Below are 19,752 nucleotides of genomic sequence, written 5' to 3'. Positions count from 1 at the left end.
AGGATAGAAGAGAAACCCTCATTGCAGCATATGATGGTAATGTGAAAAGGAGAGCTGGAAGCCCAGTCTCAGGCGATTGAAGAAGATAAAAGGGTGACAAGGAACTCTCCAAATCTTAGACGTGTTCCTAAATATTCACACCAGCAGAAAGGAGGCCTGCCTCTAACTCCTCCCTTCCCTTCAAGTTTATAATTGGTACCACTCTATACATTCATGTATCCATTTATTTATTCATATTATTTTTAATTAAAATAGGGAGTTCTTACTCTACACTAGGCTAATACCATACGTGTGGAATTAAAATGTTATTTTGTAAAATTAAATTTTACAAAAGAGTGCTGTGAAAAAGACAAAGTTAGGTAGCCTTGCAACTAGGCTATCAATGTAACACTTTCTAAACCTCTTCTTCACATATATTTTTATATTTAATCCTCATAGCAGTCCTTAATCACTTTTACAGATAAGGAAAGTATTGTTCCTGACAAAAAATGATTTAACTATAAAATGATAGAACATTTTATTATGAGTTGCCTCTGATTTTGATTCCTTTTGTATATAGTTCATAGTAACTTCTACATGAGTCGTCTTTGAGCACTGCACGGAAAGGCATTGTATAAAGCGATCTAAAAAGAATACTGCAAGAAAACCACTAAAAAGGCAGTGACATAACTCCCGTGTTTATTTCCTACACCTGACACCAAGGCAGCCACCTTAGTTTGTAGATACTCCCTGTGCATTGTTACTTAATAATGATAAGTGAAAGCTTCTAATAGGCTGAGAGATTGATATGGGGCAGAAACTGAAGACGTAAAGGAAACCTGCAGTGATTAACTGAGCAGTGACTTAAATTTCTACTCTTAGAATTACTCTTCATTCCATTTTCAAAGAACTTCTCTTTAAGATTCTGGCCACTTGGCCTTTCTGATCCTTTCAACACAATGGAACATATTAGGAGATTATGGCATCCATGCAAGGTTAATAATCTGAAACTTTTTTTTTCTACTTATAGTTAAGGATTTGGTGATCCTCACTAAAACCAGAAAACATTTCTTCTTCACCAGAAAAGTTTCGAAGAGGAGCTACTACTCAAAGTAAACAGATTGAATAAATGAAGCTGAAATCAGCATTTCTCCCATGTATGAATAAAAAGTCATTTAATTCTTTTCATTTTATTTTAGTCACTATATATGCCTTGTTTCCTGGGTCCACGGGAAGCATGAGTCTGTTGGGACTTGGGACAAGAAGAAAACAAGACATCTTCACAAGAAAAAACAGACATTAACAAAAAGTATCCCAAAGTCTGAAGAGCTAGAACACAAACATGGCCGACAGAGGACTTAGGGATCCTGCAGAGGGTAAGACTAGTCTGTACAGCAGGTTCATGCTGTAGGAATATAGACCTGTACTAAGATCTCAGGTGACTGAAACCTGAAGTTTGGAAGTAAAGAAGTTAGCTTAGTGGATTAATTTGTTATGATGATGATTCTTTTTTATTTGCTGAAGTCTACCATAACATCAGACCTGAATTATAAGGAAGGTTAATGTTTTAGAGACTCCAGTAGTAGGAACCCATAGTGTTAGAAAAATACATGCATCTTAGGGATGGCAGACCAGTTTTTAGAGCTGTATTTTTTTTTTTAAATCAAGAAAACAGATGTGCCATCTGTTTAGAGATCCTTCAATTCTAGGGAAAGATGAAATTTAAAGTCTTCATCCTGCTTGTATATATATGTAAGAGCTATCAAACAGGCAAATTATGAAGTAGATATTTCAGAAGAGAAGGGCATATTTACTTAGACCTTTTATTGAGGATATTTTAAAATATATAAAAGTAGAATATTATAATGAATTCCCATGCACTCAACATTTAGTTCCTTTTTTTTTTTTAAGTCTATTTAAATTCCAGTTCATTTATACCAGTTAATAATTTATAGTGTAATAATTAGTTTCAGGTGTATAATATAGTTATTTCAACGTCTAAATTTTTTTAAATATTTTTTTACATTTATATTCAATTTTTTTGTGAGAGAGAGACAGAGTGCAAGCCAGAGAGGGACAGAGAGAGAGAGACAGAGAATCCCAAGCAGGCTCCAGGTTCTGAGCTGTCATCACAGAGCCCAAGATGGGGCTTGAACCCATCAACCTCGAGATCATGACCTGAGCCGAAGTTGGACACTCAACCGACTGAGCCACCCAGGGCCCCCTCATCATCTAAGTTTCAGTTATAACCTGTATAATGTTGATCTTGTTGCCTGCCATGGAATATTTAAATACGAATCCAAGACATTATATCATTTAGTTTATATCTCTTAAAGATAGATTTTTTTAAAGTAACTAAAATAGCATCATACCTGGAAAATATATTAATAATTCTTCCTTAATATTATCACAAATTTAATCAGTATGTACACTTCTCCAGTTGTCTCAACATCTTTTTTTTTTTTTTTTTTTTTTTTTTGCCTCCTTAATCTTTTTTTTTTCTCCACAGCTGGCGTTTTGGTTTGTTTTTTTTTTTCTTTATGATGGGCCACTCTCTGTATTTGATTGATTTATCTTTTAGGTTGCTTTTTTTTTTTTAGGCTTTACTATAAAAAATACCACACATACATAAGAGTAGAGAGAGAGAGATGAAATGAATCCCATGTTCCCATCAAATGGCTCCATCTGCTGCCAACATATTGTTTCATCTGTAGTTTCTCACTCTCTTTTATCACCCATATTCTTGAGCAAGTTGTTGACATCGTGTAATTTTAGCCATGAATATGTGAATACTTACCTCTAAAAGGATGCTTTAAAAAATTATCACAATATATTGTACTTAAAGGATGACCAGTAATTCCTTAGTAAGAAGGAATATCTGGCATTCAAATTTTCCTGATTATCTCATAAATACTTTTTCAATAATTATTTGCCACTAGATGCAAACAGGTCACACATTGCCTTTGATTGGTGCATTTGGTCTCTTTCATTTCTCTTAATCAATAGGGCACCCCTCCTTTTTTTCTTTTCTTGCCATTTATTTTTGTCTCTTGCTGTTATTAAAGTAACAGAAGTCTTTTGTCCCTTTGAATTTTCCCATCCTGGGTTTTACCAATTACGTTCTGAGGCATGATTTAATATATTCCTCTATCCCTGTATTTCATGGAAACTGGTAGGTAGCTCTAGAATCTTGATCATATATCAGTTCGTTTGTTTGGCAAGAATACTATACGTATTGTTCGTTTGTTTGGCAAGAATACTATACTTCCTACTGCATTGAATTGGGAGGTTAATGATGTCTGGTTTTCCCTGTTTCTGTGATGTTAAAGATTGATCAGCGGGTTCAGCAGTTGTGAGTCTGGTTCATCCATTATAAAACTTCTCATAAGCCTTTTGCATAATGGTTTTAGTTGCTGTTGATGATTATTGCCTAGACACATTATTTCATCAGGGAAGAGGATGTGTTTAATACACAAAAATTGGTTCTGTTATTCAAAATAGTTTTACATTAGTATTATTTGTTAGATTTATTAACACATAATAAATTTGTCTTACCTTTAGTGGAAATCAAGAGAAATAATGTTTAGGAAGAGTGCCTTGCTAACCATAAAAATCTATATACATTTTACTTATTATTCAGTTAGGGACCTTGTTAAAATACAAAAAAATAGGGATGTTATTTTGAATTAAAATTATAAATTTTTATCTCAATAGCCTCTCAAGAGGATTTGAAAAATGACCCATCAGTAAGTTCTCAGGCACAGGAGACCATAGTCACAGCAAGTACCACTGAAGAAGCTCAGACCCCAGACCCTGTCTCTGGTCTTAACAAAGTCCATCAAGAGGTAGAAAATATAGGTCCAGGAAGTGCAGACGCAGGTGATCAATCAGAAGATTCAGATGAAACAAATTATGGGAACTATCCAAAGGATAAAACAGAACATGAGAACAACCAGAGCTTTCAGGATGAAGAGCAAGGCCATCAACTCCCTGATTCAGAAATTCCAGGTGAAAAACCCTTGGATCCAGAACCCAGCTGTTCTCCAAGTGACAAGGTGGGAAGAGATGATGTGCTCTTACGAAGTGACTCTGCAGCCCTCCCTGAGGAAGTGAGCAGCGGACCTGGAGTTCCACAGGAGCCACCTGCCATGGACCCTCAGGATGCCCCAAGCCCTGATCGTTCCCATGCAGGGCCAGAGAACCAGGGCACAGTGCGGAGGCGACTGCTGGCACCAGGTAAGGGAGCCCACTGGACTTCTGTTTCGTATTGCTCTGTCACTGAGGACACAGCATAGGTCAGGGGCCTTTTTGTCAGCTTCTCTTTCCTTCATAGGACCAAGGCCTTTGGGCCTTGCCCAAGGTCACTTAAAGACGTATGACTGAACTTAGAATGAGGTTTCTCATCTCCTAGACCAGCTCACTACACTACTTACGTAGCTTCCAATACATAAACTGCATTTTTAAACAGTATTTTTATTTACTTACTGTTTGTAGTAATGTAGTAAGATTAAAAAAGGTGGGGGGGGCGGTGGGGGAAGGCCTGACTTTTTAAAACTTTACTAGCTTTTTCTTTAATTCTTAGGAGCATATTTTTTATTTACAATTTTTTAAAGCTTTTACTTTTTGGGGAACTAAACACTACATAAATCAAGAGATGGATATATTTAAAAACCAGCATCAGTAGTACAGTGCCCTTAACTCAGTCATATTTTAGTTTTATAAGACTTCGAGCAAATCCGTTAATTTCTCTCTATATGATTTTCTCCTCTTGTATATTAAGGAGAATAACTATCATATCTTCTCTTACGAAGATATTGTCTTCCTAGTGGCTAAGTCCTTAGCTGGAACTCAAAAGAGACACAGATTCTAGTTGTGGCCCTGCCACTTGCTAGCTTGGGTGACCTTGAGCAAGTCTCTTAACTTCCTGGTACTTCAGTTTCCTATTTGTAGAATGAAGAATTTGGACAAGAGGTATCCAGCTCTCACTGTCTATAATTCTATGTGTGGATATGTATTTTATAAGTACTTAGAAGAGTTCAGTCTAAAATGCCTATTGGCCAATGCAAACGAACATAAAATATTACACGTTCTGTTCATCAGGGGCTTGACTAAGGGCTGGAAATTAATGTTTCACTATAAATCAGTGACCTATCTCAAATACATGTTTCGTTCATTAATCATTAGTATAGTCTGTAACTTCAGGGAAGTCAAGAACTCTCTCTCTCTCATCCATTATGTCTCTGTGGCACCTGGCACAGAGAAGCAACTTTATGAATAGCTGTTACATGAATGAATGAATGTGACTTGTATGAACTGTTATGTCCCATCAGATTTCATCATATGCAGGTTCACTGAGTGGAGGAAGAAAATATTGTTTTAAAAATGCAGTCTGTGTATGCAGAGCAGCTTAATATAATGGAATGAACTAATCTAGCAGATGAGAAATCTTGTTCTAAACTCAGCCACATCTCTTTTTTTTTTTTTTTTTTTTTGTAAGGTTTATTTGAGAGAGAGAGAGGGAGGGAGGGAGGGAGGGCTGGGGTGGGGGTGGGGGAGAAAGAATTCCAAACAGGCTCCACACTGTCAGCACAGAGCCCGATGCGGGGCTTGAAGTCACAAAGCCAAGTTCATGACCTGAGCTGAAACCAAGAGTCAGACACTTAACCGGCTGAGCCACCCAGGTGCCCCACTTAGCCACATCTCTTTATGTGACCTTGGGCAAAGCCCTTCCCATCCCTGAGCCTTTTGTCAGCATAGGTAAGGCGGGGTTACAGCCTTTTGTCAGGATAGGTAAGGTGGGGTGATCATTAAAGATCCTTTCATATTCTATGCTATGATACCTTAAGTTCCTATATTTTAGTATGATGTGAATAAATACACTATCCTTTATAGGTGAAGATGATTCTTTTCTTTTTTTAAACTGTTTCATTTATTTTTTTTTTTTAATGTTAATTTATTTTTGAGAGAGAGAGCCATGAACAGGGGAGGGACAGAGAGAGGGAGATAGGATCTGAAACAGGCTCTGGGCTGACAGCAGCAAGCCCGATCCCACAGTCTCACAAACCATGAGACCGTGACTTGAGCCATAGATGCTCAACCAACTGAGCCACCTAGCCACCTGTTTCTTTATGTTAATAGAGTGTACTGTTTGAGTTATTTTTCCCGTAAGCACACACCTATACCATAGAGTGCCTTCGAGTGCTACACAGTAGTGCCCTCCTTTTTTTTCAGCCACACATTTTAAGATTGGTGTCTCACCCCACACCTACATTTTTACATAGTTCGTAAATTTTCTTAATCTTGTATTCCTTACTTTTCATGATTCCATCATTAAGAGTTCCAAACCTACTTTTGTGAGCTATTTTGTACCTGTACAGTAATCTCTCCTGTCTCAAAACTTAGGGCCTTCGTTATGTGTATGCTTGGGGTCTTGAGCCATGTGACTTGAACCCTGGAATTAGAGTGTCCTTGCCCTGTGATGTTGAGTCTTGCGTACAGCTAATGCTTCTTTCTTAAAAAAATGTTTTATTATGTATGCTTTATCTTTTAATAGCTGCCACATATTTATTTATTTAAAGTAAACTCTGTGCCCAGTGTAGGGTTTGAACACACAACCCTGAGATCAAGAGTCTCATGCTCTACTGACTGAGCCAGCCAGGTGCCCCCAGCTAACACTTCTAAAATCCCTTTTTACTTATTTATTTTATTATTAATTTTTCTTTTTTTACCGTTTATGTATTTTTGAGACAGAGAGAGACAGAGCATGAACAGGGGAGGGTCAGAGAGAAAGGGAGACACAGAATCCGAAACAGGCTCCAGGCTCTGAGCTGTCAGCACAGGGCCCGATGCGGGGTCAAACCCACGGACCGCGAGATCATGACCTGAGCCGAAGTCAGACGCCCAACTGACTGAGTCACCCAGGCGCCCCATAAAATCCCTTTTTAATTTTAAACATTTTGTCGAAATACATTGTAGATAGGTTTGGCCGCAATATTAGGGTGCTTGTTTCTTGTCCTTGATGTAAGGGCCAGTGAGGACTTCATTTTATTGTTCTACGTAGAATAAAAGTAATAGCCTTAAGGAAAAGACAGGAAAAAAGTTAGCTTTGTATAAGAAAGTATAGAAATCCTCTCAGCCTAATAATTCTTTGATTTTGTAAGAGGCCTAGAGTGTATGATACCCCGTTAGCATATTGTCTAAGGAGAACATTCCTTTTCCCCAGCAGAGGCTGAAAGTCATCAACAGGAAACACAAAGGTTGGAAGAAAAGAAAGAGAGTGCACTGGATACCAGAAGAAAGATGAATAAAAAGGATTATTTGCGTTATGGTGAGAACAAAATTGGTCCTACTGCAGTGTCGATTCACATTCAGAAATCCTCAGAGAAAACACCTAGAAGACTAGCATTTAAACAATTTCATTGTTTTAGTATTTTTGTTTTTATTTTACTTTGTTTTAATTCCAGCGTACTTAACATACAGTGTTCTGTTAGTTTCCAGTGTGCAGTATAGTGATTCGCAATTCCATACAACACCTGGTGCTCATCACAACAAGTGAATTCTTTAATCCGCATCACCTATTTCACCCGCTTCCCCTCTGGTAACCATGTTGTTACCATCCTGGTTATCTGGTAACCGTGATATTTTGGCATCCTGAACAAAATGAGAATTCCCATAGGAGGAAGGACTTTTCGTAAATAAGAAACTAAAATACTTTTTACAGAGTATTAACTTTCCACGTGGCATTTTTACATTTTGACCCTTTAGGAAAAAATGGCCTATTAGAAGTAATAGGTACTTTGAGAGGGAGGAGGACTATCCTGATCATTTCTAAATTGCATCATTAGTTATAGCAACAAATACATAAACTTACCTTTTAACAAAAATACTGTATCATCAAATAATTAAATCTAAGAAATTAGAGAAGTGTTTCTGGTAGACCTAAATTAGCTCAAAGTTTAAAGGATTCAGGCGAAAGAAACTCACCACAATTAGTAAAATCTGGCAGTATCTCTAACTCGTTTCAGTTTACCACAGATTTTATTTCTGATCCACCTTCTCTCTAATTTTGTGTTTTATTTTCCCATTCTCTGACAGGCTACATCTTTTTTGGCTCTGTGGTCACGACTCTTGTTTTGCTAAATTGGGGTAATAGCTACTATTCCTCTTCAGCACAGCAAGTGCCCAAAAATCCAGCTTTGGAGGCCTTTTTGGTTCATTTCAGCCAACTGAAGGATAAATTCCCAGGCCAGAGTTCCTTTTTGTGGCAGAGAGGACGTAAATTTCTCCAGAAACACCTCAATGCTTCAAACCCCACTGAGCCAGCCACCATCATATTTACAGCAGCTCAGGAGGGAAGAGAGACCCTGAAGTGCCTGAGCCACCTCGTTGCGGATGCCTATACCTCTTCCCAGAAAGTCTCTGCCATTCAGATTGACGGGGCTGCAAGAACCTTGCAGGACAGTGATGTGGTCAAGCAGTTGGTTGACACGGAGCTGAGCTCAGGATTTGAGAATGGCCAGAAGGCTGCTGTGGTGCACCACTTTGAATCCCTTCCCGCAGGCTCTACCTTAATCTTCTACAAGTATTGTGACCATGAGAATGCTGCCTTTAAAGATGTGGCCCTGGTCCTGACTGTTCTCCTAGAGGAGGAAACATTAGAAGCAAGTGTCGGCCCAAGGGAAACTGAAGAAAAAGTGAGAGATTTCCTCTGGGCCAGGTTTACCAACTCAGACACTCCCAGCTCCTTCAACCACATGGACTCTGACAAATTGAGTGGCCTCTGGAGCCGGATTTCACACCTGGTGCTGCCCGTCCAGCCTGTGAGGGACATTGAAGAACAGGGGTGCCTTTTGTAAGCTAAGCATGGAGTTGGTTTTTGAGGCCTAGATTTATTAAAAAGTTAGTTGAAGAGCCTTCTGTTTCTGTTGGAAGGAGGTTATGAAAAGCCTGGAGAACACAAATGAGCTTATTTTAGAAAAAAATTCTCATTTTTTACCTTTTGTAAAATCTTTCTAAGCTTGACAAAACTTGACTTTTTTCCCTGGCCTTTGAAGCAAATCAGGTTTGAAATCTGCATAGAATATATAACTGAGGCTTTTTTTTTTTTTTTTTTAATCCAGAAATAGAGCAACAGAATGATTGCATGGGAAGATAATCTTCTCAGAATGACTAAAATGATTTTTGTTTTCTTGAGAGTCTAAGGAGTCTTTTGGGTAGTGTTTGGACTGAACTACAGCAGTTACAGTTATGAAGCAAGGATAATTTAAAAAATGTTTTTTCTATCACATATTAAAATATTTTAAAAACTGATTTTAATAACCTAGTCATGGGATTACATCTACTAATTTGCATTTTTGAATAGTTTGAAAAGAAATATGAATTCAAGTACTTAACTGTATGTAAGGCACTGTGCTTTTATTCCATTAACGGGCTAAGGTAAAAGCAACTGTTCTTAAGAAATGTTCTTGAAAATTGGAAACAAGGGAAGGAATTAACTATAACCATTGGAAATGAAGAAATTCCAATTGGCTGTATCTTTACTTCGCTTTCTTGAATGTTTTAGAACCATGATTTCCAAGCTATGTCCACTGGCAACCCTATTCTTTTTATCAGGGAGGTTCTGCATTTGATTGCTTCAGGTAGTGGGATTCTACATAAGATATAATTGGAACAAAGAGTTCCACTGATAATGAAATTTGAAAATTGCTGATTAAGTGAAAAAAAAATCTTAGAAGATAGGAAAATGGGTAGGAAAATGATGAATGTATTAGAACTCATGAGTTGGAAGAGGATGAAATACAGGTTTATTGTATACACATGCTGTTTATGAAAGATAAAGACCTATAGATGAACAGCAGAATGTATAAACTAGTATTTACTAAGCATATATATATATGTATATATATATATATATATATATACACACACACACACACACATATATATATATATATATATATATATATATATATATATATATATTTTAAGCGAGTGTGTGCACAGGAGCGTGTGTGCAGGAGAGTGAAGGGGCAGGAGAGGATAGAGAAAGAGGCAGGGAGAGAATCTCAGGCAGGCTCCACACTCGGAGCAGAGCCTGACGCAGAGCTCAGTCTTGTGACTGTGAGATCATGACCCGAGCCGAGATCAAGAGTTGGATGCTTGAGGCGCCTGGATGGCTCAGTCGGTTAAGCAACTGACTTCGGCTCAGGTCATGATCTCGCGTTTGTGGGTTTGAGCCCCGCGTCGGGCTCTGTGCTGACAGCTCAGAGCCTGAAGCCTGCTTCGGATTCTGTGTCTCCCTCTCTCTCTGCCCCTCCCCCACTCGTTCTCTGTCTCTCAAAAATAAATAAATGTTAAAAAAAAAAAAAAAGCGTGGGATGCTTAACCTATTGAGCCACCCAGGCACCTCAGTATTTGCTAAGCATCTCTCTGATGATTTTGTTAATTTCTCTTAATCATCATTTCTGTCTCCCCTGAAGGGAGTTTTATAATTGTCTAGGATGACAATTTGAGTACAATTTAAGCAGAATAGAGTTTAATAACTAATTGAATAGGTTTTATATGGGTGTGGTAGCATAACTTTACCATCCTGGTTTACTTGCTGCGCAGTGATGGCATATTATATAATGCAGCCCATTTCTTAACTAGATGGTTAGAAATGCAAGAGATACTATACTTAGTAAAAGGAAGCAGACATGGAAAATAGATTCTAAGAGGTTTTATTTTTTTATTTTTTTTTTTTAACGTTTATTTATTTTTGAGACAGAAGCAGAGCATGAACAGGGGAGGGTCAGAGAGAGGGAGACACAGAATCTAAAACAGGCTCCAGGCTCCAAACTGTCAGCACAGAGCCCGACACGGGGCTCGAACCCACGGACCGCGAGAGATCGTGACCTGAGCCAAAGTCGGCCGCTTAACCGACTGAGCCACCCAGGCGCCCCTGATTCTAAGAGGTTTTAATGACCAGTATTAATTGTTGGACCGTGTTCTGTGATTGCAAGTAAGATTGAGAACAGTGTTTATGGAGACAATAGTTGTTGGTTTGCCTTGCAGCTCTGAAAGCAGAACTCTAGTAAAATTATCTTGATCCAGCGAAGGGTCTGTTCCATGGCATGGCATGGCATGGCATGGCTATAGGAACTATCACCATGATCCTGTAATATTTCAACTAGGTTTCGGCCTCTCTGCTGCTGTGAGAGAAGAATATGTATATATAATGTGTGTGTGTGTGTGTGTGTGTGTGTGTGTGTGTGTGTGTATCTTCCTAGTGTTTCCCAAAATCCTTCCAGGTTTTAATCATGTGATTTCTTTTGTACATTAATCATATTGCCAATTAAAGCATGAAATAAGTCACATGATTAAAGCATGTAAGGATTTTCAGAAACACTAGGAAGATACAGGGATCTTTATTGATACCTAAAAAGAGATCACAAAGACATAGGGGAAGAATCTATTGGAAATATCTGTCACAGGAAAAACACATAAATCTGTTCTAACCACAGTCTTAAGTGGTGTTCAGTTGAGTGTAGGGGCACACCTAAAGGAACTATTTTCATTTGTGACTCTGTGAAGGAATCTTTCAAATAGATTTGAGGAAAAACCTGCTTGAACAAGAAGATAAACCATAGTGAATATAGTATCAATATCAATCCAATATAAAATCAGAGGAAATTGAAGAAAAATCTATATACTAATGTTTGAATTTTTTTTTCTGTATTTCTAGATCTCAGGTGTCAGCTAGCATTCTGTCACAAAACCAATGGTGCCTTGTAGAATTGTTCTGTTGGTCTGCTGACCTGTGCTACCTCAGATCTATGAAGAACCAGTATAAAATGTGCATATATATCAGTGATTCGCAACACAGATGAAACAAAAGTTTTAGTTTCTTCATTCAGTTGAATATGGTTTTTCATCATTTCCTTTTCATACGATTAAGAAAAAGGTTTTAAAATGGCACTTTTTTTTTAATGTTTAGCCTGTATTAAAAAACACTTTTCCTTCCATGTGTAAGTGCAATCATCTGAAGCTATTGTCAGTTTTCTGTTTGCTATTTCAAAACTTATTTTAAAAAGCAGTATATTAGCTCTGGATCTATTCATGAATAAAATGATTATTTTTAAAGCATAAAACTTTATATTTTTTTAATGTACCAATTAAAATCGATTATCTAATGTACTCTTAAGTTCATTTCTATTCAGTTCTTCTTTTTTTAAGTTTCCAGATTTTCTTTTGCATATCTAGTAGTTCACCTTTCATTACTTTTACAGTTTGTTTATTTGTTTGTTTGTTTTGACTTAGAACAGTGACTTGTGGACCTATGATACCATACATCATTGTTTAATTATTATCACAGAACAATTCTAATGACTACATTCTATGTTAATATAAATTGCTTCTTGAGTGGTACCAGAGTTCTAAGAAGAAACTGGTGTAGAATCAGACACTGTCTCTGGACTTTGGAGTTTTTTCCCCTGTGAGGTAACTTTAAGTTTCCCAGCTAGCTTCCAAGTTGGCAGAGAAGTTCCAGGAAATTCCTATCACTGAAGGTAGTAATGCTGTTTGTTTCTATTTTTTAAATTAATAAAACAGTTTCAATGTAGTTCATTTGAAAGCCTCCAAACTTCAGGTGGTAAGGCTCAGCAGACCTGTGACCTATCATCGTCCAGCCAGTGACCCAGTTGAACAGTGCTAGCTACTGTGGTGCTTTGGAGCCTTTCACAGTTTTTAATTGTTGGAGTTATACTTTTATCTGTTAAAACAATAAGCATAATGAGCATTGATGTTAAAATAAAACAAACATGTGAAAGTGATCATTCATCAAGGTGATCTTCACTGGGACTGTTTTTTGCATGCATCTGACCAGAATTTTTATGTGTAGCTTACATAGGTGTTGAACATTTCAAAATCTAATGTTAAATAGAAAACATATCCCATTAGGGTTATCTTTAAATGGAAATGAAGCTTATATCCATGCAGTTTATTTGTAGAGAAGTATTTAAAAATAGCAACATGAAGAAACCATTTTTTGGTGTCTTCTATCATTTCTTTTATATCACCACTTACCAGTAAGAGTCACTTGGTGGCCTTGATTGCCAGAAAAGCCTGCTAGCCCATCATGCAGCCAGTCCAAATAAGGACTGACTGGCACCCATGAGAAGCCACCGCCACAGAATTTCCAGGGGTGGGGCTTCCACAGTGGAGGCTGTGCAGCTGTTTGGGATGGGTGCAAGCCCCACATGACTTGAGAGCCCTGGCACCACATCCCTTGATGACGTGCATAGGCCACGCAAGTCAGGGCAGCCAGAGACCTGGAACAGAACAAGTGTCTGAAGCATCTGTGTCAGAGGAGCAGGCTCTTGGGCATCTGCCAAGTCCCAAACTTTAACCTACACAAATGCACATGTTGCCCTGAAGACAGAGCTAGAGGAATCTGAAGTGCCTTGTCATGGCAGGGCTAGGCTAGCTGGCCCAGATATCCTACAGTAAGAGACACCTAGGAGGCTTCATTGGTGGAGAAGCCTGGGGTTCCATCAAGAAGCCAGTCCAAATAGGAACTGTTCCCAGTTTGAAGTTACTGCCTCAAGATTTTTGGAGGGTAGGCTCCCTTCACCCTGGAGGCTGCATCACAGGCTCTGAAGACACAATATCCCAAGGCCTGAGAGGGTGCTGAGTGGTACTGCATATGAACGGACTGTGCAATTTATGGTGGCCAGAGACCTGGGACAGGGCAAGGGTCCAGAGGCCACATCACAGAAGCAGGCTATTAGGGGTATATCTGCCTAATTCAGACCTTAACCTGCACAAATGCACATATTTTCCCTTACAGCAGAGCTGGATAAATCTGGACTTCGTTGCCAGGGCAAAGCTGGAGTGAGTATGTTCCAGTTACAGACACCAAGGGGCTTGATTGCTGTAGAAGCTTGGGACCACATCAGCCACATCAAAACAGGGATTGACTATTGCCAGGTTTTTTTTAGACTTTTTTTTTTTTAACATTTATTTATTATTGAGAGACAGACACTGAGAATGAGCAGGAAAGGGGCAGAGAGAGGGGGAGACACAGAATCTGAAGCAGGCTCCACGATCTGAGCTGTCAGTACAGAGCCGGATGTGGGGCTCAAACTCAAACTGTGAGATCATCACCTGAGCCGAAGTCAGACGCTTAACTGACTGAGCCACCCAGGTGCTTCGACTGTTGCCAGTTTCAAGCTGCAGCTTCAACGATTTCCGTGGGTGGCCTTCCACCACACAAGGCTACACAGGTGGTTGGGGACCAGCCTAAGCTCTAGGTCTGTGAGACCACGGCTGCGGCTGCCAAAGGCCAGCTGACCAGGTGAGTATGTGACCGGGCCCACATGTGGGCCATGCCGATCATGGTAGGCAGGGGCCAGATCTCATGAATGGGCCATTGGGGTCAGTGGCATTTACTGCATTTCAAGCCCTAACCTTGACAAATATGCATATTCCCCCTGAAGGCAAAGCTGGAGGAATCTAGACTGCCTTATAAGGGCAGGGCCAGGCAGGCTAGCTGGGATATCCTCCACTAAGAGACTCCTGAGAGCCTAGACTTTTTTTTTTTTTTCCTCAAATTTTTATCTAGTTAGTTGAGGACGCTTGGATGACGCAGTTGGTAAAGCATCCAACTCTTGACCTTGGCTCAGGTCATGATCCCATGGTTCATGGGTTCGGGCCCCTCATTGGGCTCTGTGCTGATGGTGTGGAGGCTGCTTGGGATTCTCTCCCTCTCTCAGCAATCCTCTGCTTGTGTGTGTGCTGTCTCTCAAAATAAACTTAAAAATTAAATTCTAGTTAACATATAGTGTAATATTGGTTTCAGGAGTGGAACTTAGTGATTCATCACTTACATATAATACCCAGTACTCAACACAAGTGCCCTCTTTAATACCCATCACCTATTCAGCCCAACCCCTGTCTCCCTCCCTCCACAACCCTCAGTTTGTTCTCTATACTGAAGAGTCTCTTATGGTTTGCTTCCCTCTTTTCTCCCTTCCCCTATGTTCACCTATTTTGTATCTTAAAGGCCACATATGAGTGAAATCATGTGGTATTTGTCTTTCTCTAACTGACTTGTTCCACTTAGCATAATACACTCTAGCTCCAAACACATTGATGCAAATGGCAAGATTTCATTCTTTTTTGATTGCTGAGTAGTATTCCATTGTGGGTGTGTGAGTGTGTGTGTACGTACATATATATATGCCACATCTTTTTTTTAAGTTTATTCATTTTGAGAGAGAGAGAGTGTGTGTGTGCAAGTGCACGAATGGGGGAGGGGCAGAGAGAGAGAGAATCCTCTCCTCCCTGAGTGGGGGCTCAAACTCATAAACCACCAGATCATGACCTGAGTTGAAATCAAGAGTCCAGTGCTTAACTGACTGAGCCACCCAGGCGCTCCTCTAACACATCTCCTTTATTCATCAGTCAGTGGACATTTGGGCCTAGATCCCTGATAAGCCCTGGATCCCATCAAGCAGACGGTCCAAATGTGGACTTAATAGTACCGGTTTAAAGCCGCCCATTAGATTTTCGAGGGGTGGCTCCCTCTGTCCTGGAAGCCACGCAGGTGGTCGGGGATGGGCTTGAACTCCACAGGCCTGTGAGCTCTAGCTGCCCAAGTCTGGCTGGCAGTGTGTGCTGTGCACATATGGGCTGTGCAGGTCAAGGAAGCCATGGAACGTGGAACTGGCAAGTGGCAAGAGAGGCAAGGTCTCAAAGCAGGCTCCTGGGGCACCATGGCATCTGCCTAATTCCAAGTCCTAACCTACACAATTACCTATATTTCCCCTGAAGGAAAAGCTGGGCGAATTTGTACTGCCTTGCCAAGGTGGGATGGGCAAACTGGTGGCATATCCTTCACTAAGAGACACCTGGGAGCTTTGACTGCAAGAGAAGCCCAGGATGCCATTAGGCATCCGGTCCAAATGGGGACTGACTGTCGCCAGTTTAAAGCCGTCACCTCAGAAAGATTTCGAGGGGTGCTGCCTCTGCCCCGGAGGCTATGCAGTTGGTCGGGAAGGACTGCTGTTAACGGTGCGTACTGCTCGTGCACTGTTTGCACTGATGAGGGGAGCCAAGGACCTGGAACTGGGCAATGTCAGGAGATCGAAAGAGGGCTCTTGCAGGGATCCATGGCCTCTAACTAATCTATATAAATGGAAATGTTCCCCCTGAAGGCAAAACTGGAGGAATGTAAATTGCCTTGTCAAGGCTGGATTTTGAAGTCGGGCCAGGGGATTTTCCAAAAAGAGCCAGTTGGGAGCCCTACTTGCTGTTGGAGCCTCACCTATCAGCTAGCCGGTCTCAATGGGTACCGACTGTGGCCAGTTTAAAGCTGCTACCTCACAAAGATTTTTCAGGGCGTAGGGGGTAGGCTTTCTGCACCCTGAGACCAATCAGGCGGTTGAGGTCAGGCTGGAACTCCACAGGCCTGGAGTGCCCCTGCAGGCCAAGGCTGGCTGAGAGATATCAGGATAGCCAGGTGTCTGGAAGAGGGCAAAGTTGGGAGAGGCCTGGACAGGCAGGACTGTGGGGGATAACTGTCATCTGTCTAGTTCTAATCCCTAACATACACACATGGGTACATTCCCCTGAAAGCAGAGCTGTAGTCCTCAGGGCTGCCTTGCCAGGGCTGGACCCCGGGGGCTGGCTGGGGTATCCACCAATAACAGATACCTGGGAGCCTAATTACCACTGTAGCCCAGTCCACATCAGGCAGCCAGTCCTCCAGGGGTAGGACAGTAGCCCACTTCAGCGGTGTCTCAGTCTGATTTTCAGCCGGGGATCTACATCTACCTTTGAGGCAATGCAGGTGGTTGGGCCTGGGCCCTACCCTCACAGGCCTGGAGGGCTTGGCTGCCCAATGTTGGGTGAAGGGACGTGCAGGTTAGGCTTGCCGGGGACCTGGAAGAGAGCAAGCATCAGGAGAGGCCGAGGTCTAGGAGAAGGCCAGAACGTTGGCCTGATCACAAGGTCTACCTCCCATTGTGTGATATTCCTCCAAAGGCCGATCTGGAGGTTTTTCAGCTCCTTTGTGAGGGAGAGGCTGGGCAGGCAGGACAGAGTATCTCTTGATTGGGAGGCAGTTGGGAGTCCTGGTGCCTTGTGAAGCCTGGGACCATCAGGCAGCAAGTCTGTGGAGAGTCACTGGCACCCTTTCACAGCTGGGGGCTTGGAGCAGTTTTCTGACGGTGGGCTTCCTCCACCCTGGAATCTATTCAGATGGTGGACATCCTGCCTGAGCTCCAGAGGCCGGAGGGCCTTGGCAGCCGAAGAAATGCTGACCGAGTGTGGATTGCACATGAGTGGGCAGTGCAGGTCCGGATAGCCAGTGACCCAGGACAGGGCAGTGTTGGGTGAGAAGAGACGGTGGTAGGAACACATGGCATCTGATTAATTCCAAGTCTTAACCTACACAAATGTGCATATTCCTCTGAGGCAGTGCTGGAGGAATGTGGACTGCCTTGCTAGGGTGAGGCCGGACAGGATGGCTGGGGTACCTCCAATAAGAGACACCTGGGAGCCTTGCTTGATGGAAAAGCCTGGGACCCGTCAAGTCACCAGTTCGTATTGGGACTGTTAACCGGTTTCAAGCTGTCATCTCAACAAGATTTTAGGGAGGTGGGTTCCCTCTGCTGTGAGGCTGATCAGGTGGTTGGGCTCCAGGTGCAGCCCAAGGCTGGATGACATAGGGTGGACAGTGTGTATTCAGTTTGCAGAGGTCAGGATAGCCAAGGATCTGGAATAGGGCAATGTCTGGTGAGGCAGATTAACAGGACGCAACTTTGGGGTATGTGGCATATGTTTAGTCCCAAATCTTTGTCTACGCAAATGTGCATACTCCCCCTGGAGGCAGAGCTGGGGGAATCTGGCCTGCCTGGCCAGGACTTGCTTCCTGAAGGCTGGGCTGGGTATCTAATAAGAGATACCTAGAAACCTTGATCGCAGCAGAACCCCAGGACCCCCATTAGGCATTCAGGCCACACGGAGCCTTATTGTCACCGCTTTAAAGCTGCTGCTTTAGAAAGATCTTCAGTGGGTCAGCTACTCTGCCGATGGAAGCTATGATGATGGCTGTGGACTGCCTGAGTTCCACAGGCTTGCAAGGCCCTGGCTGCCCAAATCTGGTTAATGGGATGTGTATTGCACATATAGGATGTGTAGGGCAGGGAAGGCAGGATTTGGGAACCGGGGAAGTGTGAGGAGAGACTAGAACACAAATGGGCTCTTGGTTGTCCGTGACATCTGCCCAATTCCAAGCCCTAACCTACACAGGTGTTCATATTTGTCTTCTGAAGCCTGTGCTGGAAGAATCTGGACTGCCTGGTCAAGGTGGAACCTCATGGGCTGGGCTGGGTATCCTTCACTAAAAGACACCTGGGAATCTTGATTACTGGTAAGGCTGGGACTCCATCAGGCAGCCAGCCCAAATGGGGACTGTCACCGGTTTCAAGGTGCGGGCCTCAGAAGGATGTTTTTGGGAGGTGGGTTCCCCTGCCCTGGAGGTTATGCTCATGGTTGGGGATGGCCCAAGCTTCATAGGCTTGGAGGATCTGGCTGTCCTTGGCCAACTGAGGGAGCATATATGGTACATGAATGGGCCTTGCTGTTCATAGTGGCCAGAAACCTATTACAGGAAAAGTGTTGAGTTAGACCAGGCCACCAAGGTGAATTGGCGGTACAGGGCGTCTGAGGAATTCCAGGCCCTCATAACAAATGTGCGTATTCCTCCTGAAGACTGTTTTCTTCGGGGAGGCAAATTAATGCTCAGAGACTGAGTTTGTCTTTGTCAACAATGTATTTAACACAAGGCATTTGCAAATTTCACAAGCCAATAGCATGCAAGATAATGTGTTTTAATAAACCATAAAGACATAATCCGAACCAACGATAGAAGAATCACACTATCATTCCAGTAAAGGGGAGATGAAAAAAAAAAAAAGTCCAAATTTAGTTGGACCTTATATAAAGGAGATGCACCTTTATATGAGCTGGTATTGGGAGAGCCAGCTTAGCCAACTGGGAGCTGACTTCCAGCTGCCAGTGCGACAGTAAAAGTCCTGCGTTGATGGAGCCCCGAGCACGTTGCTAGGGAACAAGGGTGATGGTGTTGATGGGCAAGACAATCCTCCAGGAGCCGCTGCATGGTTTTTGCCACTGCTGGTAAAAGAGCCTCCTTTGCTGCTGGAACTAACTGCCCCGTGGTTTTCAGGTTGCTATTTCAGCCAATTGTAGCCTCCCCCAGACCAAACACGGTCCAATAGTCCTCACAAACTCTCCATGGGGCGGGCGCCTGGGTGGCTCAGTCGGTTAAGTGACGGACTTCAGCTGAGGTCGTGATCTCATGGTTTGTGAGTTCCAGCCCCACACCGGGCTGTCAGCGTAGAGCCGGCTTCAGATCCTCTGTCCCCCTCTTTCTCTGCCCCTCCCCTGTTCACTCTGTCTCTAAAAAAGAAGTAAACATTAAAAAAAAAAATGGCAAAGTATTAAAAAAAAAAAACCCTCTCTGTATTTGAAGTTCTAAATGTCTGCTTGCCATAGTTGTTTCTTCATATGTTTTTATTGACAAGCCCTAGTGGAGCCCCTCAGCAGCTGAGTGACTGAGCTCTTATCTGCAAGGACAGATGAGATGATGACATCCTGACACAACTTACTTTGTTTTGTATCACTTTGTTTTGATGTAAAATGAACAAACCTTTCAGAATTCCTAAAAAAAGGAAGAAAAAAAAAAAAAAAAAAAAGGAAGAGAGTTTTATT

The 19,752-nt window shown here is 41.8% G+C and overlaps 1 protein-coding gene across 4 annotated transcripts in view; it reads left to right on the top strand.

Moving 5' to 3' along the window:
• The window catches only part of LOC123584896 (torsin-1A-interacting protein 2-like), a 40,655-nt gene extending 28,548 nt beyond the window's left edge, over positions 1–12,107 (top strand). For 3 of the 4 annotated variants that reach the window (XM_045452551.1, XM_045452549.1, XM_045452550.1), the window contains exons 2-5: positions 1,179–1,355; positions 3,694–4,215; positions 7,205–7,306; positions 8,074–12,107. In XM_045452551.1, coding sequence (XP_045308507.1) covers positions 1,322–1,355; positions 3,694–4,215; positions 7,205–7,306; positions 8,074–8,834 — 1,419 coding nt within the window. In that variant the 5' untranslated portion in view covers positions 1,179–1,321 and the 3' untranslated portion in view covers positions 8,835–12,107. Of the gene's footprint in view, positions 1–1,178; positions 1,356–3,693; positions 4,216–7,201; positions 7,307–8,073 lie in introns of all 4 variants that reach the window. The other variant, XM_045452548.1, reaches the window with a different exon arrangement.
• Positions 12,108–19,752: the final 7,645 nt, after the last annotated feature.

Source organism: Leopardus geoffroyi, chromosome C3, assembly GCF_018350155.1.
Source record: "Leopardus geoffroyi isolate Oge1 chromosome C3, O.geoffroyi_Oge1_pat1.0, whole genome shotgun sequence".
Lineage (NCBI taxonomy): Eukaryota > Metazoa > Chordata > Mammalia > Carnivora > Felidae > Leopardus > Leopardus geoffroyi.
Note: the sequence above shows the minus strand (reverse complement) of the source record. Positions and strands in the feature narration are given on the sequence as shown.